Source organism: Pristis pectinata, chromosome 1 (assembly GCF_009764475.1).
Source record: "Pristis pectinata isolate sPriPec2 chromosome 1, sPriPec2.1.pri, whole genome shotgun sequence".
NCBI classification, from domain to species: Eukaryota; Metazoa; Chordata; class Chondrichthyes; order Rhinopristiformes; family Pristidae; genus Pristis; species Pristis pectinata.
In genome coordinates, this window is record NC_067405.1 from 140,661,121 (window position 1) to 140,686,112 (window position 24,992).

Sequence of the window (24,992 nt, forward strand, 5' to 3'; positions counted from 1 at the left end):
GCATTTCTCTTGATTACATTCCTGTGCAGCACACGGATGTTCCTCCATATTGAAATGGAATTTATTGTTGTTAGTGGAATATATTGTTTGCATTGTATTGTAACAAAAATTGTTCCAGTTTTGTCAGAAGCAGCCTACTAATAGAATCTTTGAGAGTAAATTTATAATCTAATTGAAGGAATATTTTCTATAAAATTAGAATGATGTTATAACATCTCTATCAATTGGGCAGGTAGGTTGAGTGAGAGCAGTAACATGTGCTTTGATCATTAATATCATCTGTCCCATTCCAAAACAGAATTCCAGTCATGCAACCAAGTAACTCATTTCCAATTTATGTTGCTAAATTACATCTTTTAGTGGGATGGAGGGGACAGTCTGAAATCAATCAGCAATCAGACGTGCTCAGTGTGTAACTAATAACCTGCATAAAATTTACATCACAGAGTTGAGGTGCGATGCAGTCAGCACATGTTGAAATAACCACGACCAACTTGCTTTTAATAAGTGTCTTTGACATGGTTAAAAAAAACATTCCAAAGATCTTCACAGGAGTTAATCAGATGATATTTGACACCAAGCCAACAGGAAATATGAAAATAGGTAAACTTTAGTCAGAAAAGTAGGTTTTAAAAAACATCTTCGAGGATGAGCGTGTGTTAATTCAATTACATACTAAACAATTACCACATTTCCATCCGTATAAGTGTTGTGATCAAACCTCTCCTTGGATGTGTCTCTTTCAGTAACATTGGTTGGCTGGACCCAGTGTTGAGAGGCTGTAGATAAGACATGGTTAATTAGCTAACAAATTCTATTCTTTTATCAAGGGTGTTTTCTTTTCTTAACGCTAATAGAGATTTTTTACTTAAATTGCAGAAAGGCTAGATGCAGGGAGAATGTTTTCAGTTGTGGGGAAGAGCATAATTAGAAGCTATCTATATACGTCACTAAGGAATCCAGTTGGAAATTCAGAAAAAAAATGTGAAACCTTCCACCGTAAGAGCATAGTTGAATTGAATAGTGTAAAAACATTTAAGGGGAGGCTGGGTAAGCATGTGAGAAAGAAGGGAATGGAGGGTTACACTGAGAGATTCAGGTGAAAAAAGATGGAATGGGCTGGTTGGACTAAATGACCCATTTGTTCTCTATGTCCTAAGGAAGAGTTCCAATTTGTATCAGCAATACTGTTAGCAAAGCTTAATTGTGCCTTCAAGATCAAATTGAAAGTTAATTATGTTCTTATTTATTTCTACGTTTGTAGTCATTAGAACATCATTAACCGATTAAAACTAAAAGGAAAATACTTAAAAATTTCCAAGGCTACCATTATGGAGATTTACATATTATTGCATGTAGATGTAGATGGGCACTTATTGCCCACACCTAATTGTTCTGGAACTGAATTGCTTGTCAGGCCATTTCAGAGGGCATTTAAGAGTCAACTATGTTGTTTGGGTCTGGAGTTACTTACGGGCCTCGGGCAGTAGATTTTGTGAGGGTCATAACTGAACAAATTGGGTTTATTGGACAATTTGGTTGTTTCATTGATACCTTTTATAATGCTAGGATTTCATTCTAAATGCTTATTTAATTGCCTAAATTCTTCAGCTGCTGGCTCATTAGTCTAGACCTCCATTCAGACCCATGCAAAAACTTAACCATCATACTCCTGTAGGTGTCGACTTCTTTGAGAGAAGAAATCAAAATTGGGCAGAGGAATGAGAAACCTAAAAAGTTCAGCTCTTTGCGGGGGTGAATAAACTAAATTAAATCTCATTCTACTCGAGCATGACATTTATTGGTATCATCATTCCCATGGATCTGAAGTTCTAAACAACTTCATCTCATATCAAAAACAAAATGCTGGAAGTACTCAGCAGGTCAGGCAACATCTGTGGAAAGAGAATTAGCATTTCCTGTCAAAGACATTAGTCAGTCATCAAATCCTGCCTCAAGAAAGGTAGTGAGTTGCAGTTAGCAACAACTTTCCTGGCTTGTTCAGTTCTGCTGTGGGTCAGTAGGAGCTCCTTCTCCCCCAGCAGCTCAAATTCAGTCTTGAGCATAGTCATCCCCACATGAGTGAAATGGTGTTAAGAAGATGAAGAATACATGCTAATTGAATTAATCAGAAGTAGGTGAATGCAATTTCATTCTACTGGTTTCTGTGGGATAAGGTGGGGGTTCAAAATTACTCTCTCATTGCTGCTGCTAAACACTTTCGCCTGATAGTTGTACTTATTCCCACACCGTTGGCACTACTGATTTCAATGGAATTAAATGTATAGAATTGAGTTCAGAAAGACACAATATTGCCTTACATGCTTAATGCTGGCAACCAAAGCCAATTTTTTTCTGCCATATTCTGAGATTCTATTTGATTTCAACTCTGTAAGGAATCAAGAGGGAGTGAAACCACTCCCTTGGCAGTAAATTCACAAGAGTAGTGATGGTTGTGGGTTAAATACAGGTGGGAGAATTGAACTGGAATCTCTTCCGTTCAATGAAATGTGCAAATGAACAATGGTGGATTCACCTTGCTGACTGTCTCCTAGAACTTGAAGTGGTAAGAACTTCCAAAAAATCGGGAAACTCAAAGCCTATCATAATTCCATTGAAATGTATCCCTCCTATGATAAATAAATATAAAATGAAAGGGAAATGTAAACCAGTTGCAGTATTGAAGGTTTCCACAATTGCATTCATAGCCTGTATGTGATTATGTTTTCTTACTTACAGGCAGTTAGGTTACACTGTTAAATTACAAATCAGAGTCAGATTTATTATCACTGATTTCTATGACATGAAATTTGTTGTTTTTGTGGCAGCAGTACAGTGCAAAGATATAAAATTACAAAAATGAATAAATAGTGCGATTAAAAAAAGGAATAATGAGGTAGTTTTCATGGTATTGGTATTGGTTTATTATTGTCACTTGTACCGAGGTACAGTGACCATTTAGAAATCTGGCAGAGGGGAAGGAGCTGTTCCTGAATCAAGTGTGGGTCTTCAGGCTCCTGTACCTCCTCCCCGATGGTAGTAATGAGAAGAGGGCATGTCCTGGATGGTGAGGGTCCTTAGTGATGGATGCCTCTTGAAGAAGTTCTCAACGGTGGGGAGAGTGGTGCCCGTGATGGAGCTGGCTGAGTCTACAACCCCCTGCAGCCTCCTTCAATCCTCTGCATTGGAGCCTCCATACCAGACTGTGATGCAACTAGTCAGAATGCTCTCCACCACACATCTACGGAAATGTTTAAGAGTCTTGGGTGACGTACCGAATCTCCTCAAACTCCGAGTGAAGTAAAGGTGCTGGCGTGCCTTCTTTGTGATTACATCAATGTTGTAGGCCCAGGACAGATCCTCTGAGATGTTGATGTCCAGGAACTTGAAGCTGCTCACTCTATTAACAAAGTCTTAAGTAATGTGTGGGTTTGAATGACCAAGTTCTTAATTTTTTTGTTAGTAAAGTGTGGGTGAGATAAGTTAATTGGTGAGGTAAGTTGATTCTTCTGTGCAAGCTAAAAAAACTGAGGAAGGTTATACTCTACAAGACTCTTAAGGGAGGCAGAAGTTGAAGCAGCTCTTCCTGGTGTTAGTTCACCTCCTGTGACTCAGTGATTTGTTGTTCACAGCTGACGTTCACGGTTTAGGGTAAGGTGCAATAAGTGGTATCTTCTCAGCCAGAGACTGGCTGTGTGGCTGCCAAGCACCTTTTGCAGTTGGCATAAGGAAGAAAAAAATGGGAATCTGAGAACAAGATGTTAGGTTTATAATTAATCTTCTGGGTGTATTTTGGTTTGAGAGAGTTTCAAGCACACCATACTTTTAGTTGAAGATAATAGAACTAAAAAGATAATAAAGTTGTAAGTAAAAACAAGTGTGGAGTAATTGTGAAACTATATTTAATAACACTCCTGTGTTCCAAACATGGAATTATAGCACAAAGGGAAGGAAACCAAATTAATTTGCAATTCATATATGCTATTTACAAATACAATAAAATGAAGCCAGGCTTTCAAAGGGATTGGAATAAACACAAAATTCTGGAAGTATTCAGCAGGCCAGGCAGCATCATGGAGAAAGAAGAAGAGTTCACGTGTCAGGTTGACATGAAATGTTAACTCTCTTTCTCTTCATAGACGCTGCCTGGCCTGTTGAGTAGTTCAAGTATTCTGTTTTTATTTCTGGTTTCCAGCAGCTGCTGTTTTTGCATTTTTTTTACAATGACTGCCCCAGGCTTTTTCAAATTGAGCAATTTCAGCTTTGTGATACTGTCCACTATATTCACATTCACCACAGGCACATGACTACATTAAGTTTTTGACATTGCAAATCATGGTATTGTGCAGCATTTTTTTTAAAAGTCAGGTGCTTTTAGTCAAAAGGACAACATTCATACCATGTTTAGATTTATACAAATCTGTGTCAGGGTTATTAGTGACCAATCAATTCTATTGTAGTTTTTTACTATCCATTTTTACATATCCATATTTTTACTATCATTTTTCAATGAGGTAAAAAAATGCACCACAGTGGAGATGGCTATGGTAATTAGTTGTTAAAGAATAATCTATACTGTTGCTGAGAGAATGACACATAAGCCACTGCTAACAATTTGAATGTGGCCAACAGTTTAGAAGGCTCCTCTCTTGAGGAACAATCATTTAGGCATCCATATTATGTTCACAATGTATACAAGCTGTAACTCAATATGATATCTTCTGTTAACTTTTAGTGCAGCTTTCGAATTAGTTCCACTTGGTGTTTTGTCTTTCTCTCATCCCTATAGCCCATTAGACTGTGGTTCACTGCCACTATTTCTTTCAGTGCGAGGCTGTTCCTTTTTAAATAATTTTGACTGTTCATTTTTTTTGAGTTGTCCTTCACTGATGGTAGAGGGTGTGCCCCATCTTGCAACCCTCACCAAGGAAGTGTTCAAAAATCTCTCTGTGGTCACGTGGGTTTACTCTGGCTGGCTTGGTTTCCTTCCACATATCAAATATGTGCAGGTTGGTGGGGTAATTGGCTGCTGTAAATGGCCCCCAGTGTGCAGGTGAGCAGTAGAATCTGGGGGAAGCTAATAGGCAGAATAAAAGGCAATTCTTGGAGGATTTGTGTAAATGGGTCTTGATGGGCTGAAAGGTCTGTGCCATATAACTCTAGAGGTAGGCAGGGAGTTCCGGAAGTCCCATCACCTCTGCAACTCCCACCCACAAAGCTACAAAGGAATGAAAATAAATTTCCAATACAAGATAGTGTGCGTGACTTAAGAATTTGCAGACAGTGGTGTTCTCTTGGATATGCTGCCTTATCCTTACAGATCTCTGAGCTTGTATGTGTGGGAGACTGAAGAAGCAGGACAAGCTGTACTGGCTTTGTAGAGCACATTGCCACAAAGACACAATAAAGAGAACCTAAAGCTGAAAGCAGTGTCTTATCTGGGAACCTAAAATTGAAGGGAGTGGGGATATTGTAGTTAGTATATTTAAATAGCTTAATTAATGTGCAAGTTGCAAAAAAAACTATATAATTATGAAGCAGAACTTTTATGAAGCAGATGGTTCCAGTATCTGTAATAATCAACACTTGAGTGGGAACCGTAACTTGGTTTAATATCAAGAGCACAAAAGTGGATCCAGCAAAAGTTCAAATCAATTATATTCATCAATTCAAGTAGTTCCATCACACTCCTCAGTTCAAGTTGTTGCTCTAGTTACTGGCATATCTTTTGTGAATGACAAATATCCATTTATCTCATTATCCTTATAAAACAGTATATCTTAAAATAAAATCAAAGTTTGTGAATCTAAGATGGATGTCACCAATTGAATTGATGGAATATTATTGAAATTGATTTTGTTATCTTTTGTACTTGAATTTATTGTATTAGGGCTGTAATAAAGGTTGGTTTCAAAACTTCTGGAGTTTAGCATGAAAATGATGTACTTCTTTGCAACCACTGGGATATTGGAAGGTAGGATGGTGATTTCATTGATATTCAGGGGCAGAGATTAGAAGGTTCGAATGCAACTGTGCTTTAAAGTTAATCTAGAAACAATGAGACTTTATTGCAGTCCTAATGAAGATAATGTCAATAGGCTGATCATGAATGTATGTTTAAAGTAACATTTATTTGCCCAACCCATTCCCCAGGTAAAGGACCAGAGACACTTTATGCTGGACAGAAGCTCAATGACAATGACTGGCATGCAGTCAGAGTGGTTCGTCGAGGTAAAAATTTAAAGCTGATGGTCGATGAAGTCACTGCAGAAGGTATGATTATTTGAGTCGTCTCATTAGTCTAGTGTATTTTTGATTATGTGAGATAAAATTCATATTTCATGTATTTTAAAGAGTTGATTTAAATAACTTTTAATACCATGTAATGAACTTGAAGCTATTTCATTCTAGCTTCAATGATTATTTCTTTTCTTTTGTACCCTGAGTCACGTGCAGTCCTTTTACTAAAATGGCCCTCTAGCTTCTCTGGTGGTTGAGTGGCTAACTGGCTACTGTATAATGAGAGCCAAGAAGGACATTCCCTCCATGGCATCTCCAACAACTTGGTTTGGTTCACCTTGGCTTCCATGCAGATGCATTTGTTGAAAGTAATTTACAAAAAAGCTTTTCACTTCTAGAGGAATTGAATTGTACAGAAATAAAGGTATTTAAACTTGAGAAGAGGTTTAGCTCTACCCCTTCTGTGATATTATGAGCAGTTCTCTTTGCCATGTTAGAAGTACATAAAGGTAGTGCAAAGACAACACTTCAATATCATTACTGAAGTATAAACGTAACACGAAAGAGTGAACTCAAGTTATTGCTCTACCAAAAACAATGACTGAATATGGATTTGACTGAGTAGACATGGAGGAAATGCTCCTATTTGCAGGGGAAACCCCAGAACTGGGTGCTCATATTTACCGTAAACCTAAATACAGTCACTAATAAATCTACAAGAGAATTTGGGAGGTGCATTATTAAACAGAGAGCAGAGAGGAGATGAAGTCTGTTCCCATGAGGGGTAGTTAGGCATGTACCACAGGGGAAATTGAGTAAGCAGTAGGAAGAGAGAAATAGAAGGATATGTAGATAGGGTTAGCTGAAGAAGTGTGAGCAAGGTTTGTGTGGAGCTGCGCACGAGCTCAATCAACTTGGGTTGATTGACTTGTTTCTTTGAAGGCTCAAACACCCTTTTCCTGGAATTTGTAAGATTCTCTTTTGTTAAGTTGATTCCTATCCCCGCAGCCAAGATCCGCAAACAACAATGGCCGGACAATGTGCTTTTATTTGGTCCCTGTCGTTATCAGATGCTGCTTGTGGGAGCTTGCTTTATACAGTTTATTTGTTACATTTGCTGTATTACAACATTAACTATGCTTCAAAAAATGCTTGATTGTCTTTTCAAGTATTCTGGATTGTCCTGAGATCTTGAATACATGCAGATCCTTTTACTTAGCACTAACAAGAGAGACCGGGATGCCTCATCGTGTTTTTTTTATGTTGAACATGATAAGAGTAATATCACCATGAAGCTCAAATGAATATAAACAATGAATAAACTGGTTGTACCTGAGAGGGAAGAAAATGATTTTCTGTTCAATTTCCATGGACTCACCATGTTTAATGCAAACAGAGCCCTGTTTTAGATACAGTCAAGTATTTACCTAATTCACAAATCTCTTGCATAAGGACAAGAAATAGAAGTGTAAGGCAGGCAAAGATCCCCTTGAGCCTGCTCACCATTCAATAAAGTCAGACACCTCCTATATCTCAAACAAAGACAGATGATGTTGGAAACACTCGGGGTTAGATAGCATCTGTGGAAAGAGAAACAGAGTCAAAGAATGTTTTGATGAAGGGTCTTTGACCTGAAATGTTAAGTGTATTTCTCTTTCCACAGCTGTTCCTGTTAAATGTTTCCAACATTTTCTGTTTTTATTTCCAGAGCCTGCAGTTTTTAGACCATAAGTCATAGGAGCAGAATTGGGCCATTTGGCCCATTGAGTCTGCTCCGCCATTCAATCATGGCTGATTTATTTTTCCCTCGCATTCCCATTCTCCTGCCTTCTCCCCATAACCTTTGACACCCTTACTAATCAAGAATCTATCAATTAGTGGACCGTTTTTGATTGTTGTTCACCATCTATGCCTCTTTCGCTTTCCCTTCTGATCTTCATATCCTCTAACTCTCAATGTTTGAAAATCTACCAATGTTTCCCAAGAATATGTGAACAGTGCAGTCAATCTAAGTACTTTTTGTCTCAGGGATTTAAGTGTATTGCTGTGTAACTAAAATTATACAGCATGGAAACAGGCCCTTCAGCTCAACTAGTCCATGCAGACCAAGATCCCTATCTAAGCTAGTCCCATTTGCCTGCGTTTGGACGCATTCTGTTTTCTTTTTACTACCTTGAGGTACTTATTTATGTAATGATATGTCTGGATGGTGTACAAACTAAAGCTTTTCACTGGGTACATGTGACAATAATAAACCAATACCAATATCCCTCTAAACCTTTCCTATCAATGTGCCTGTCCAAATATCTTTTAAACATTGTAATTTTACCTGCCTCTACCACTATGTCTGACAACTCATCCCACATGCTGTGGAAGACTGTGATTATCTACCCAGTCTATGCTCCTCATGATTTTATAAACGTCTTTTGCTCCAGGGAACACAGTTCCAGCTTATCCAACTCAAGCCCTCCAATCCGAGCAACATCCTTGCAATTCTTTTCTGCAACCTCTCCAGCTTAATGACATCCTTCCTACAGTGTGGTGACAGAGCTGCACACAATACTCCAAGTACGGTCTAACCAACATTTTGTACAACTGTATCATGACGCTCGACTCATGTACTCAGTGTCACACCTACTGAAGGCAAGCATGCCGTATGCCTTCTTCACTACTCTGTCTACCGGTGTCACCACTTTCAGAGAACTATGTACTTGTACCCTTGGCTCTCTTTGTTCTACAACGCTCCCCAAGGCCCTGCCAATCACCGTGTATATCCTGTCCTGGTGTTACTTCCCAAAATGCAGCACTTCGTACTCATCTGAGTTAACTGCCATTCCTCTGCCCACTTTCCTAGTTGATCAATATCCCAATGTAACCTTAGACAACCTTCCTTCCTTCCCCTCCCCTCCCCTCCATGGACTCTACACGTCCTGCTGCCTCGGTAAAGCAGCCAGCGTAATGAAAGACCCCACCCACCCCAGATATTCTCTCTTCTCCCCTCTCCCATCAGGCAGAAGATACAAAAGCCTGAAAGCACGTACCACCAGGCTCAAGGGCAGCTTCTATCCTGGTTCCCTATTGAATGGTTCCCTAGTATAATAAAATGGGCTCTTGACCTCACAATCTACCTCGTTATGACCTTGCACCTTATTGTCTACCTGCACTTCACTTTCTCTGTAGCTGTTACACTTTATTCTACATTCTGTTATTGTTTTACTACCTCAATGCACTGCGTAATGAATTGATCTGTATGAACTGTATGCAAGACAAGATTTTCACTGTACCTCGGTACACGTAACAATAATAAATCAATTCCAATCCTTCACTGTCCACCATGTCACTAAATTTGCTATCACAGCCCAGTCTTTGTGATATCAAAGCCCAGTCTGACTCGCGTGTGCACAAAAGCCAATCCCATTGAACCCCACTCTGAGCTGGAAGAGTGAAATCTGCAATTCGATGCTGCTTGCTGTCTCTGCATGTTCTACACTGGAAGTTCATAAATGAGACTGTTATGTGCAGAACGGTTCCAAGATAACATTTAACATCTTACTGAGAAGAGAGGAAGTGTCTAAATAACAACTAAGAATTATGCAGGGATTAAGATAAGGTATTAAGATATTTATTTATTAGTCACAAGTACATCAAAATACAGTGAAATGCACCTTTTTGCGTTTCTGAGAATGTGCTGGGGGCAGCCTGCAGTGTTGCCGCTCTTCTGGCGCCAACATAGCATGCCCACAACCTGTACGTCTTTTGAATGTGGGAGGAAACCGGAGCACCCGGAGGATACCCACACAGACACGGGGAGAATGTGCAAACTCCTTACAGACAGCAGCGGGAATTGAACCTGGGTCACTTGCGCTGTAATAGCATTACACTAACTGCTATGCTACCGTGACCATGGGTGAGAAACTGAAACCATTAGATTGGTCACCTGTCAGAAATTCTGTCTAATTCTTGGTTGCCTCGATTTAATACATTGATCGGCAAAACTGATTTCCCCTGTGCTGTCTCTGCTTTTCTCCAGTTCAATGATTATTTTCTACTTATTTATGTTATATGCCCAAACTTCCTGTTTGTCACTCCTGTTAAAGGTGATCGATAACTTGGGAGATTTACTGAACCTGATCTTGCAAAGGGTGCTTAAGTGACAGGTTTACAGATGAACTTCAAGGAGTTTTGGATCAGTGATCAGGAAGTAGACATCAGGCATTACATTGAAGATGGGAGTGAAAAACTACCTGAACATCACTTCAGAAGTTTCCTGAGCTTGGGCAGGTGTTGCCCTTTTGTCCATCCTAATACAGACAGATTTATTATAATGAAGTATAACACGGAATTATGAGGTTGACATAGATGGGTCTTTTAGCCCAGTTGATATCAGTAAATTTCAGCTAACCTTATTACCATAGCTTTGCATTTCTTACTCTGTCAAGCACTTTTCCAGTGGTCCATTAAAATGCTTCAACGGTTTCTTGAGCTATGAAGTTCCACAATCCTACCTCTTCTAGAGTGCCGAAGATACGGTGCAGCAGGTAGTGCAGCTGTCTCATAGCTCTCGTGACCTGACTTCAATCCTTGTCTCTGGTGCTGTCCATGTGGAATTTGCACATTTTCTCCATGACCACATGAATTTCCCTGGTGTATTCCAGTTTCCTTCCCAAAGACTTGTGGTTAGTAGGATAATTGGCTACTATAAATAACCTGCAGTGCAGGAGATTCATGTGGTCATGGAGAAAATGTGCAAATTCCACATGGACAGCACCAGAGACAAGGATTGAAGTCAGGATTGAAGTGCAGGAAATTAATAGGCATTTGAGTAGGAATAGTTTACAGGGAAATAAAGTGGGCAATGGGATTGCTGGGATTGCTCCGAAACCCAGTGTAGACTTGATGAGCCAAATAGTCTCCTTTGTCATTAACAAATATAGGAGCACTGTACTTTTAGCATGTATGGCATATTTATCTCAGGGGATGGGGGAAATTAGCTCTTCTATTGCTATGGGTTTAAGCCTACAACCATCTGATACAGAAGTAAGATTGCTAGCAAGTGCAAGAGCTACAGATGTTGACACACCTAATCCCTTAAATCCTGGACCAAAGGTACAGGATTTAAATTGCTAGAAATTCAGATGTGGTGAGGTGGGTACCAATGGAAGAGCTAGGAGAGAAATCATCCCTGAATCGTTAACTTCCATTGGACCAACCCCCTTCTGTTATCTGTCTCATTATCCTCAATTCCCTCTGTGCTGTCCCCATCCTCCTGTAATGTCATAAATGTATATACAGTTCTGAAGAGTCCCAAAAGAATAAAGAGAGGAAAGAAAAACAAAACAATCTATTTTCTGTATATCAATTTGACATTAATGTTTATTGGGCAGAGAGATTACACCCATGTAATGGAACACACCCAATTTTCATTAATTAACAGAAGCACAGTAGAATTCGTTATAATTGAGTAATCCTTTCTGCTTGTTCTTCTGTGAGGTCAGTTTTTGATAATTACTTACACCTAGGTGTGAAAAAGCTTTTATAGCTGATTACCCTATAAATAAAGGGTCATTAGAGGTGAGCCCTTTCCCTGTTTATAAATTGGTTTCATCTTAATGAAACATTTGGCGTTCATCATTATATCCCCTGTGGTCAATATAACACACAGCCAGTTATACAAGCCTTTGTCTTCCTGGAACTGTTTTGCCTATATTTTCTGAAGAAAGAAGAAAAATGTTTGTTATAATTTCAACATGAATGCTTTAATTCTCTTGTCAATGATTTTCTGAGAATTTGTTTGGTCGAGCCATTGCCAAGGTTAACCAGCAGATGGCATTTGGCAGCTGTCAATAACTTGGGTTTCAGTGGAGCGCCATCTCCACAGATTCTGAATTCACTGGTTAATGCTTCGCAACAACAAAAAAGATCATTACACAAAAATGTATTGAGCATCAGGAAAAATTAATTCATTATTTATAGTACTATTTTATGCTTGAAAGTTGATTCAAACCCACATACTAACAAATAGCAAGAACACAAAGCTCACAGCAAGACACTAGAGCAAGGAGGTGGGGTGGAAGAGGAGAGGGAAAGGAGGAAAAGAGAGAATGACTTTCATTCCCATCTCTCTCGTTCTGTGCAATAAAAACAGAAAATACAGACAGTACTGAGGCTCAGCAGTATAAGCTTCCCGTATCCATAATAGTTTGCTTCAGGTTACTGGGCATGGCATAGCATTTTTTTTTAACAGTCTCAAAGTCACCCAGACTTTTGTGCTGAAGGTTTAGTGTGAGTCCAGTCAAGAGTTTGTTTTGAGAGCATTACAAACTCATCTTGTAGTCAGCCATGATCGACTGATGGAGCAGACTCAATGGGCCAAATGGCTTAATTCTGTCTTATGGTGTCATCCAACAGTATGAGACGGCATCTTTTATGAGGTCTTGATTAGAGTCTAGAAGATCTGGCCTATTTACCCATTCTTTCCCAGAATATCAACTCAACAGTTGTGACTCCAGTGTTCTGGATTAAGTTGCTCAGTACATATGAATGATGAATGTCCCACTCTCTTATAGAGTGTTCACCTTCCATCATTGGTACCAACTCATTTTTACCAGTGTGTATGTTGGGAATGTAAATTAAGTGTGAAGCTTTGAACTGACTCCCAGCGCATCTTTTTTCTCCAAGAAGCACGATTGTGCTTTGTTCAGGTGTGAGGTCAGACCCAAAACATATTCTAGTAGTGCTTGAACTATAATTGCATAGGAAATCATGCTAGAACTGTATAAAGGACTAGTAAAGACACAGCTGGAGTGTTGTGTGCATTTCTGGTCTGCAAAGATGTCCTGGAATTCAAGAGTATTCAGAGGAAATTTACAAGAATGCTACAAGGGAAGGAAATTTTTAGTTCTGAGGTCAGATTGGCTGGATTGTGGTTGTTTCCTTTTGAACAGTGAGAAGAGATTTAATTGAGGCATATAAAACTGAGAGGCCAATGACATCAGCTCAACAGTTGTGACTGGTAGATTGTTCTTAGAATCAAGCACCAATCTACGCTAATTGCATTTTATTCTCTCCACATTCCTATCAACTCCCCCTATTGTCTACCTTCCATCCACACACTAGGGACAACTTGCTGTGGCCAATTAACCTACCGACCCGCACCTCTTTGGCATGTGGGAGGAACCCAGAGCACCTGGAAGAAACCCACATGATCACAGTGAGAATGTGCAAACTCCACACAGACAGCTCTCCTCACTGTGTCACCTTTGTGCTTGACAGATCTTGTTTCCCTGGCAGGGAGCTCAACAAAAAAGGACGTAGGTAAAAGGTGTTGAGGAAAATCATTTTCACCCATGAATTGCTGGAGCTCAGAAAGTTGCTATCTGAAAGGGCAGGAAAAGCTTAAAAAAAACACCATCACATTCAGAAAGTTCCTGGGTGAGCAATGATTGTTTGTAACCAGTTGTGTTTAACAAGCTTTTAAGGTAAAATTCTATCCAGCAGCACATTATAAATGTTGCACTTTTGTGATGGAGATTCCTATCATATGAAGCTGCTGGTGGAGTCATAGGGAAGGAAGGCAGGTCAAGGGAAGAGCTAGAGATCCCAGCAGCTGGAAAGGGAGATTAGTCATATCTCTTTTGCTACCATTGTGGACACAATGGAGCTAAATCAACAACTTTCCTGTGGCATAATACATTTCAATAATTCTATTAGCCATCTGTACATTTGCAATGTAATATTAGCACCCATAATCTCAATTCTATTGAGCAATTCATTAAACTGACCTTTTTACGATCAGTTAACAAAGAAAGGATAGTGACTTCTTTACTCTGTCCTAAAACTGCCATCCACCTGTCTCTGAGTGCAGCTCCTGCTGATTTTTGGGTTGTTTTCTGAAATGATTGACCAAGTGAGAATTTATTATTGTGCTGAGTAAATTCATAACACTCAACTGATGACAAGCTGTCATAGTTATTATAGATTATTGAAAATAAACTATAAATTGTAAGATGGTAACTAAGAAAAATTAGCTGTTCACTCTTAAGATGTTCTGAGAGGCTCGGTAATTTATTGGTGCTGTGCTGTTAAGAGAGGTTGCCGGGGGAGTTGAAATGAAACGTGAGCTAACCAGAATCACTGACCATGTATTTTCTTAGGTCAAATGCTTGGCGACCACACACGACTGGAATTTCACAACATTGAGACTGGGATAATGACAGAACGACGCTTCATCTCTGTGGCTCCATCCAGTTTCATTGGACACCTCCAGAGCTTGATGTTTAATGGAATGATGTACATTGATCTGTGCAAAAATGGGGACATTGAATACTGTGAAATAAACGCCAGGTTCGGCATGAGGTCCATCATTGCAGATCCCGTCACTTTCAAAACCAAGAACAGCTATTTGACCCTGCCCACTCTACATGCTTACACATCCATGCATCTCTTCTTCCAGTTCAAAACCACTTCCCCTGATGGATTCATCCTGTTCAACAGTGGAGACGGCAATGACTTCATTGCAGTGGAATTAGTAAAAGGGTAAGGTTTACTTGGAAAATCAATGAAAATCAAGTCTAGACTAACCTGTTTTTTCTCTTTCTCAGTTCTGATGAGGGGTTCTGGACCTGAAACATTAATTGTGTCTTTTTCCACAGATGCCTGACCTGATTTTTTTTCCAGCACTTTCAGCCTTTATTTATGTTTACTTTCAATTGCCTGCAGTCATTCTTGTTTGCAGTATAGAGGAATCTGAGATGCTTAACTTTAGCAAACTATTCACATCTTCCATAGACCAATGTTATCTATTCAGTCCATTCAATTTTATTCTTGGTATTTATTTCAAATAGCACTCGTTGGTCCAACTGTGCATTAAAATGGTCCATCTGTCTTCCCTGCTTTATCCATGGGATAAAACTTCCATTACATTCTGTAACGTTTTTATGTGCTGGTGATAGAATTTTACATGAGAAGTCTCTTGTTAAATGTAACTAACAACTGTGTGAACACATGACTTGCTTCAGGAAAAGCACATGATGGAGAGCTTGGACAGACTTGGATTGTTTCTTATGGAGCATTGAAGGCTGAGGGGAGACCTGATAGAAGTTTATAAAATTATGATAGGCTGAGATAGGGTAGATAGAATCTTTTTTCCCAGGGTAGAAATGTCAATTAGAGTTTTTTTTTCCACATAGAGAGTGGTAGATGCCTGGAATGGTTTGCCAGGTGTGGTGGTGGAAGCCGACATGATAGTGGCATTTAAGAAATGTAAGAGACACATGAACATGCAGGGTATTAAAGGATATGGATCCTGTGCGGGCAGATGGGTTTAGTTTAATTTGGCTTCATGGTTGGCACAGACATCGTGGGCTGAAGGGCCTGTTCCTGTTCTGTACTGTTCTATGGTCCACTCTGCAGATATAGTGTTAACGCATGATATTCAACTGTGATATCACTTGAAGTGCAAGCCAAGTTTGAGGTTACTGTTCTGCAATTACAGTGTGAATATGTGCTTCACAAATGGCACAGCTCTTGAATGGAGGAGCAAGCCTTTCTGGAGGATGAAGGTGTGCTCCTGCATTAGTTAAAAGGTCTGTCCCTCTTCGGGCTACAGTCAGAAAGTCCAGCAGCAAAAAGATTTGATTCACCCTGGATGGCTACAAGATCATGCAGTGAAAAGATCAGATTTATGGAATCATGTGTGGAATGTGAAAAAAGACATTTTTTTTTACTCATACAAAAAACACAATTTTTACTCATTGTGTCACTGTGGGTCAATGAGTAAAAAATTTCATTCCTCACTCAGAGTTGTGGGTTTAAATTTTGCTCCAGATACTTGAACAGACAAACTTGGGCAGATATTCCAGTGCAATACTAAGTGACTGTGGTACTACTGAGTATGAATGTTCGTCTGAGGTGATAAACAGTACTCTGGCTGCGGTTCTAAGTGAATGTGAAGACTTGTATTGTGAGAAGTATTAAGGAAATTCACTGTGGTGTCCTGGTTGATATAATGTAGCATCAGGAGAGCGGATTATCAAATCAATATCACATAACTATTTCTGGGAGCTTGTTCTATGTAAATTGGCTTCCAATGTGACAACAGTAGTTAAATGGATGCACAACATTAGAAGTTCTGAAAAATGCAGTCTCTCCCTTTACCTCTCTCTCTTTTCTGCTCTCACTCGCTCTGTCGATGCTGGATCCCCTGCTGTTTGTCATGTATATCAACGATTTGGATGATAATGTAATTGGCATGGTTAGTAAGTTTGCAGCTGACACCGAAATTGGTGGTGTTTGGATGGTGAAGACTGTCTAAGGTTACAACAGGATCTCGATCAACTGGGAAAGTGGGCAAAGGAATGGCAAATGGAATTTAACACAGACAAGTACGAAATGATTCATTTTGGGAAGTTACACCAGAGCAGGACAAGGCCTTTGGGAGTGTTGTAAAACAGAGAGGCCTAGGGGGTACAAGTACATAGTTCCCTGAAAGTGGCAACACCGGAAGACAGAGTAATGAAGAAGGCATTTGGCACACTTGTCTTATCAGCCAGGGCATTGAGTATAAGAGTTGGGATGTCACGTTACAGCTGTGTAAGACATTGCTGAGACTGCACTAGGCGTATTGTGTGCAGTTCTGGTCCCCATATTACAGGAAGGATGTGATTAAGCTAGAGACAGTGCTGAAAAGATTCACAAGGAGGTTGTTGGGACTGACAGGTTTGAGTTATAAGGAGAGACTGGAAAGGCTGGGACTGTTTTCCCTGGAGCGAGGGAGGCTGAGGGGTGATCTTGTTGAAGTTTATAAAATCATTAGCAGAATAGATAACGTGGATGGTCACAGTCTTTTGTCCTGGGCAGGAGAGTCTAAAATTAGAGGGCAAAGGTTTAAGGTGGGGGGTGGGGGGAGGGGGGGGGCAGGATTTAAGAGAGACCTAAAGAGCAATTTTTTTTTCAAACAGAGGGTAGTGGGTATGTGGAACCAGCTGCCAGAGAAAGAGGAAGGTGGAATTGGAATTAGTTTATTATTGTCACTTGTACTGAGGTACAATGAAAAACTTGTCTTACATACCGTTCATACAGATCAATTCATTACACAGTACATTGAGGTAGAACAAGGTAAAAAAAAATAACAGAATGCAGAATAAAGTGTCACAGAGAAAGTGCAGTGCAGGTAGACAATAAGGTGCAAGGTCATAATGAGGTAGACTGTGAGGTCAAGAGTTCACCTTATTGTACTTACCGTACCAATAAATATAAAAAACCAATTCCAATTCCAGGTGCAATTACGATGTTTAAAAGATATTTGGTCAGGTACCTGCACAGGAAAGGTTTAGGGTGATATGGGCCAAAGGCAGGCAAATGGGACTAGCTTGGGTAGGCATCTTGGTCACCATGGATGAGTTAGGCCAAAGGCCTGTTTCTGTGCTGTATGACTCTATGACTCTATAATGCTTTGGATGCTTGATGTTGGCATAGACCCAGTAGGCCAAAGGACCTCTAATCGTGTGTTCTGAGCACCACGCTCTTGGCCAAAGTTGGTCCACAGCTGGTATCCTGGAGCCAGTGAATATGGGAAAGACAGAGCGGTGTCTGAAATCTGTAAAGCATATAGTTTATCAGTTTCAGACCAAGAACCTAATTCGCTAATGGAGGGGAGACAACAGTTTAAGTCATAACACAGGAAAGGCTCCTTAAACTTCGTATTCATGTTTCCACAGTCACAATGACCTTTTTAAAACAAATGTCAAAAACTGCTTATCTCACTAATTACATCAGAGAAGTATGAGTTAATTGCTTTTTACCTTTTTAATGAAGGTCAAAGGGCCCAGTCAAACGAATAGGTCTGTTGTAGATTCACCACCAATGTGAATCTGACTCCTTGGCCGGGATTATGTAGCTTGCCACTGAACTCGGTGGTGAAATGGGGGTGGAGCAAGGGTCAGGGATGCCGCTGTCTGACTTCTGGTGCATTCTTCATGGAATGCACTGCTGCATGCACCACAGCTCACCAGTGATCTCAGGGGATCCACCAATGAGCTGTCAGCACATCTGTCCCAATAGCGTTTCCTGATCGTATCTTTTATATAGAACCATAGAACACTACAGCATAGAAAACAGGCCATTCAGCCCTTCTAGTCTGTGCCAAAACTTTATTCCTCTAGTCCCATTGACCTGCATCCAGTCCAGAACCCTCCAGACCTCTCCCATCCATGTATCTATCCAATTTACTCTTAAAAGTTAAGAGTGAGCCCACATTTACCACGTCAGATGGCAGCTCGTTCCACACTCCCACCACTCTGAGTGAAGAAGTTCCCCCTAATGTTCCCCCTAAACCTTTCACCCTAAAGCCGTGTCCTCTCGTACTTATCTCTCCTAATCTAGGTGGAAAGAGCCTACTGGCATCAGCTCTGTCTATACCTCTCATAATTTTGTAAACCTCTATCAAATCTCCCCTCACTCTTCTATGCTTCGAGGAATTAAGTCCTAACCTGTTCAATCTTTCCCTGTAACTCAAATCCTGAAGACCCAGCAACATTCTAGTAAACCTTCTCTGCACTCTTTCAATCTTACTGATTGTCTGCCTTACTGATTACTTACTTATCTGCCTGATACTGACTCTTCTGAGTTTTCTTCTCCTTTCAGAACCCCCAGGTAACTTAAGGACTGTGCCAAGCAATTGGCTGGGAACATCCTCCTCAGGACACAAAGGTAGCAATGGTTCAGATGCAGAGGTCCATTCTCCCCAGTCTGTAACACGGACTGAGCAGTGGCAGAGCTTTCGGCAGCAATTTCCAGCAATTTTGGAGTATTGTTGCAGGTCTGGTTGCCACACTGTAGCAAGGATGTGGAGGCTTTGGAGAGGGTGCAGAAGAGGTTCACCAGGATATTGCCTGGATTGGAATGTATCAGCTATAAGAAGAGAGTGGAGAAACCTGAACTGTTTTCTCTGGAGCAACAGAGGTTGAGGGGCAACCTGACAGAAGTATATGAAATTATGGGAGGCATAGACAAAGTAGATAGTCTTTTTCCCAGGGTGGAAATGTCAGATACCAGAGGGCATAGGTTTAAGGTGAGAGGGGAAAAGATTAAAGGAGTTCGTAAACCAAATTTAGATAGAGGGATATGTGGGAGGAAGGAGTTAGATAGTCTTAGGAGTGGTTTGAAGATTGGCACAATATGGTGGGCCAAAGGGCCTGTATTGTGCTGTATTGTTCTATGGTTCAAATTTATTTACACAGAGAGTGGTAAGTGCCTAGAACATGCTGCCAGGGAAGGTCGGAGAAATGGATAAAGTAGCAATATTTAAGAGGCTCTGAGACAAACATGTGAACAGGCAGAGAATCGAGGGATACAGACCATGTGCAGGCAGATGGGATTTGTTCAATTGATATCATGGTTGGCACAGTCATTGTACACAGAAGGGCCTATTCCTGTGCTGTACTGTTCTATGTTCTATAAATGAAGGGTTCCCATCCCCAAAATGCTTTGACTGCTGTCAAAGTCCTGCCCTTAGCTTTGCTGATGTTAAGTGTTTTTCAATAATTCAGACATTCAGCGATATTTAGCAACTGATTTTGATGGAACTAAATAGTTTTTAAAAAGTGAGAAAAGATAAAGTTGTCTAAAGATGTCAAAAATAATTAAGTCATTACACAGAAATAAATTTTAAAAATGCAAGTTACTTCCACTCTGCCTGCTAATGTGCAGCCCTACAGTACACAGTGAAATTGATGATCCTCAGATCCTGAGCCATATCTAATTCCCAGTGTAAATGCTGGGAATTTTAGTTCGACGACTGGAGTCCATTGGTGGAGTGAACTCACAGGTTCAACATTCTGGATCTTTCTGGGACATTAGTACTTGAGAGCACTGGTGAAAATCCAGGACTTATTGCCAATTAAACAGGTGAATACAGGTGGTTGTTTATGGAACTCCCAGCATTAGCCAGCAAAATCGAGTCACCCCCTTCGGGATCAGATGTCACCACATGAATAACATCTGCCTGAACAAGTCAGCAAAAGTGCCTCCAGAATTGTTGACGAGAGAAGAGATCAGAAAATGATGGAGATGCTCAACAAGACAGGCTGCATCTGCAGAGAGGGGGAAAGAATTGATGCTCCATGTGAGTGACCTTCATCTGATTTTGAGCATCTGCAGTTTGTTTGCTGTTCAAGTGAAGGGTTTATCGCTTTTAAAAAAAAATTAAAGAACTGCGGATGCTGGAAATCTGAAATAAAAACAGGAAATGGTGGAAACAGCAGGTCAGGTGGCATTCGTAGGAAGAGAAACAGAGTCAATGTTTCATGTCCAAGACCTTTCATCAGAACTTGCTTTTTAAAAGGTTAGAGAAATTTCAAAGTAAAGATGGAAGATGTGTATTGCATTTTTGTTGCCAAAATTGAATTAAAATTGAACAATTTAATCTGTAATAAATATTCAAGCTCATTTTCACTTTTTTTGTCATTTTAATGTTAGGAAGTGTACAATTTTTTAATATGTCCACAGCTTTACTTCTTAATTGTGGTTGAAAGCATACGCTCACTGCTATCTTCAGTGTTTGCTTGCTAATGCTTTCATTGGCTAAGCCTGTCTGCAGACTTTTTAACGCGGTGAATCATTCTTCTGCAGATATATCCACTATGTATTTGACCTGGGAAATGGGCCTAATGTTATCAAGGGGAACTCAGAAAAGGCCTTGAGTGACAATCAATGGCATAATGTAGTAATCACCAGGGACAACAGCAACACTCACACACTGAAGGTGGATGCTAGATCTGTGACTCAAATTATCAATGGTGCCAAAAACCTTGACCTCAAAGGTAAGCTACTTTTCAGTTTTTTAGTCCTGCTTACCAACCCACCCCTGCTCACAAACCCACCTCTCCCAACTGACTCCAATTCTGCATGGTTATTAAATGATCCATGCCACTTTGATTTTGAGAGGATTGGTGCTTGGGGAAAGGATTGCAGCTTTGGGATTGGGACAAGACTGTCTCAAGTGAGTGCAGTTTTCTGCAATAAAATTAGAAGATGCTGGGGAAACTCAGCAAGTCAGGCAGCATCTGGGGAAAGGAAAGCTTGCAGTTTGGTGAGGCAAGAGCAGGCAATTGTTTTGCTTAGATTTTAGACCTACAACCACTGTGAGGTAAAAATGTCCTGGATCCTCCTCATACTATGGGCGTCAGAATTTCCTGAGGGATTAATATCACGTGACTGTTCCATCTGTGGTTCTTCGTAAATTCTCTGCCTAGGGTAGAATTTCTGTTGGCATGCCTCAGCTTTGATCTCTGGCAGTCTTGTGTAAATGGACCTCTGCTGATGTCCTGCAATTGAACATAATGGACGTGCTCAGACACTGTCACTGAACCGTGATCCATACTGGTACCCAATTAATCAGGCAAGCTAGTTCAACAAAACACTGGATGCTGGATCAGTAAATCAGTTGTATAATCGTTTTCCTCCTACAGTCGCCAATGTACAAAACAGTAGAATTGGGACAGAACCAATGAATGGAATAAAACTTGTTGCTAGAGGAACTGAATGGGTCAGGCAGCATCTGCGGAAGGAAATGGATAGTCGATGTTTTGGGACAACACCCTTCACCCTAAATTTCCCTCCACAGATGCTGCCTGACCTGCTGAGTTCCTTGTGCAGCTCATTTTTTGCTCCATATTCCAGCATTGCAGTCTCTTGTGTCTCCAATGAATGGCACGATGTGTCCCCCATAGCATTCAGTCAGTAGGCTTCATACACTGTCATCACTGGTGTCAGCCAGGGTGGAGATGAATGGTTAATTCCCTTGTCAATCAACCTTGGAGCCTGCACTCCATTAAGTGACTGAAATTTATTTTAAGCTCATAATCTTTATTATTGTAACTAACCTCATTGCGTCTTGCTAGAGACACTTCTTTAAATTCTCCCACAGGATGTTGACATTGCTGGCAAGGCCAGCATTTATTGCCTGCCCCTCATCACCCTTGAAATTGGTGGTGCAGTTGTTGTGAGAGGTGCTCCCATAGTGCTCTCAGCTAGGATGTTTCAGGACTTTCAGTGATGACAGAATAATAGATGTGCACTTCCAAGCCAGGATAGTGATGCACCTTGGATGGGAACCATGAATCTGCAGTTCCTCTCCTTCTCGATGGTAGAGTTCATGAACTTGTGAGATACCTTGGCAAGTTTCTGTGGTCCATCACGTAGATGATACACACCCCAGCCACAGGGCACCATTGGTGGAAAGAATGAATGCTTTGGATAGTAGATTATGAAACAAACTGCTTTGTTTTAGCTTTGCCAAGCTTCAGAAGTGCGGTGGGAGCTTGCACGTATCCAGAGAAGTGGTGTGTATTCCATGATGCCTCTGACTTGCCTTTATTGAGGGATTTTCCCATAGCTTTGATAACAAGTTCTGCCTTTTGTAACTCATGGAGACTTGAAATAGACTTTTTTTCTGATAATGGGCAGCTTGCTGTTTTATTATGTCCTGCACCACCTCCAAAGCATTGACTTAACAATTTGGTCAGCTCCTGGTTTATGCTGAATTAGCCAGCTTTGGCAAAAAGAAAATGTCATCTTGGTTCCTGTGCCCTAGGTCTGTGGTGATGGGGGTGGGGTGGGAGGGGAGGTGGTGTAATAATCCAACAGGCCTTCCATGTGGTTATTATCCAGTGATTTCTCGTGCAGACATTCTGGACTCATTCTGCTTGACTGCATGGGAATGATATTAAAATGTTGCAAGTACAAGTTGAGCAGGATCTCATCTTGAATCAGTGCCATCAGAAAGGGAAAGACACAAAGTTAAATCAGATTAAAAACTGGAAAGGCATGCCTAAATTGGATGTCCTGCTGATAACATAGAGCAAAATACAACACACACATTTTAAATTAGGCTGTGCTTTATAACACTGTAGAACACAACGGGGATCCTTGCTTTGAAGATTATCGCATTGCAGCAGAGTTTTCGCAGTCTTTTTGTTCTATTGTTGTCTTTTTCTTACCAGGTGTCCTATACATCGCTGGGCTGGCCCAAGGCATGTACAACAATCTGCCAAAACTTGTCGCCTCCAGAGATGGGTTTCAGGGTTGTTTGGCATCTGTAGACCTCAATGGAAGGCTGCCGGACCTGATTCACGATGCTTTACATCGCAGTGGTCAAATTGAACGTGGATGTGAAGGTACACCCTTTTGCAACTCTAGTTCAGGCTACCGCATCAACTCGAACAGTAGCACAAACCCACACCTATACATCCATCCATCCGAGAAAATTTCAATTTTGTTTACTGTCATCACATTGTCTTTCGTTGTAATCATTTGTTCACCACTGGACCTGTCCGTTTAATCAGTTAAGCACCAATACCAAACCTGTAAATCTAATTAGTTTTTGTATGTAATAACACACTTGATAGGGCTCTTTTAATTTTGAAGATGCTAATGTACCTTGTAAATGAGTAAATATATTATTTATCAGAAACGCAAATCTTGCCTTTTTGATTTTATTTCTTCAAGAAACATTTGTTTTGCTCCCACCATTCAAGATTTCATGCATGATAGTGACCTGTTGTGAGCTTAATTGGAATCTGTCAGCAATAACTCAGGTGCCGTAAGAGTATGGATCTGCAAATTGCCACTTGCGTTGGAAAAATTGGGGAGGGGTGTGGCCTAAATGTTGTTCAAAAAAACTATTACAAGCATGAAGGACCTCTGTGCTGTACCACTTGCTGATTTTTAATATTAAGCCATAAATCACAGGTTTGGTTCTCACTCCTTGTGGGTTGAATCATCTTTGTAACCAAAGCAGTTAGGATGTTTACTACTGAGTTCGGGCTGGGGAAGGAGGGCCGGTGATGGGAAACCACCATTAGGAACCTTGCTGCTGATTTCCATCCAGTGATTTCTACTTGGAAAGTTTGTATTTGTGAGCGCTAAGTGAAGATCAGTTTGGGTGTATTGACTTCTGGCATCAATTGGCCTTTTGACACTGATTAAATGGGCTGCTCTGAGGGGGGAAAATAATATGTTGTTGGTTTCCCATCTGAGTTATGGCCTTGGTGCAGTGGAAGGGTGGAGGTGGGAGTGGAGAAGGAGAAAGATGAAGATAAAATGCATAAAACTTGTTGTTTTTATGGGTTCTATCAGATTACCCAGAGACAGAGTTGCTCTATTTTATTCCTGGTTGAACTGCTTCTCTTTTTTTTATTCAAATCAATCATTAAATTTTAATTTCTTCATTTCCTTCTTTTCCATCCTTTGTTCTCCACAGAAGGTTTGAGTGATGCAAGAAACATTTGGCATCACTGGGAAGACAAAGGAGAGAGAATACTTTTGCATTTATATCAGAACAAAAAGCCAGAACATTCTATAATGACATTGCAGTCTATTTTTGTACATAACCACAATATGTCATAATGAATTAAGATTTTATTGTAATATAGCATTATGAAATATTACTAACATTCTTTCCACAAATTATTTAAAGTTACTCAATAAGTACATGAGTTGATTTTATTATCTGGTGATAAATATTCTGCCTTTGAGTTATGAAGTTTCATTTTTTGTTTTAATATTTGAAGCGGCTACTTTGAATTTGCTCTGGTTCTGATTTTTGATATTTTTTACTTTTTGCATTTGACTTTGCATGAAATACATTGTAATACCTGAATCAATGTTATACCGAGTGTCAACTGTAAACTCAGCGAAGGAGTCAGGTTGACCAGATGGTAAGTGGAAAAACTGGCTCACCTTCTCTGAGGGAT

At 40.3% G+C, this 24,992-nt stretch overlaps 1 protein-coding gene across 27 annotated transcripts in view; it reads left to right on the forward strand.

Moving 5' to 3' along the window:
- nrxn3a (neurexin 3a) overlaps positions 1-24,992 on the forward strand; it is a 1,776,465-nt gene that overhangs the window by 744,658 nt on the left and 1,006,815 nt on the right. For all 27 annotated transcript variants that reach the window (XR_007957567.1, XR_007957568.1, XR_007957570.1 and 24 more), the window contains 4 exons: positions 6,154-6,273; positions 14,394-14,775; positions 20,869-21,059; positions 23,241-23,414. Coding sequence is in view for 20 of the 27 variants with exons in the window: in XM_052030991.1 (XP_051886951.1) it covers positions 6,154-6,273; positions 14,394-14,775; positions 20,869-21,059; positions 23,241-23,414 (867 nt within the window). In the remaining 7 variants the exon portion in view is untranslated. The remainder of the gene's footprint in view (positions 1-6,153; positions 6,274-14,393; positions 14,776-20,868; positions 21,060-23,240; positions 23,415-24,992) is intronic.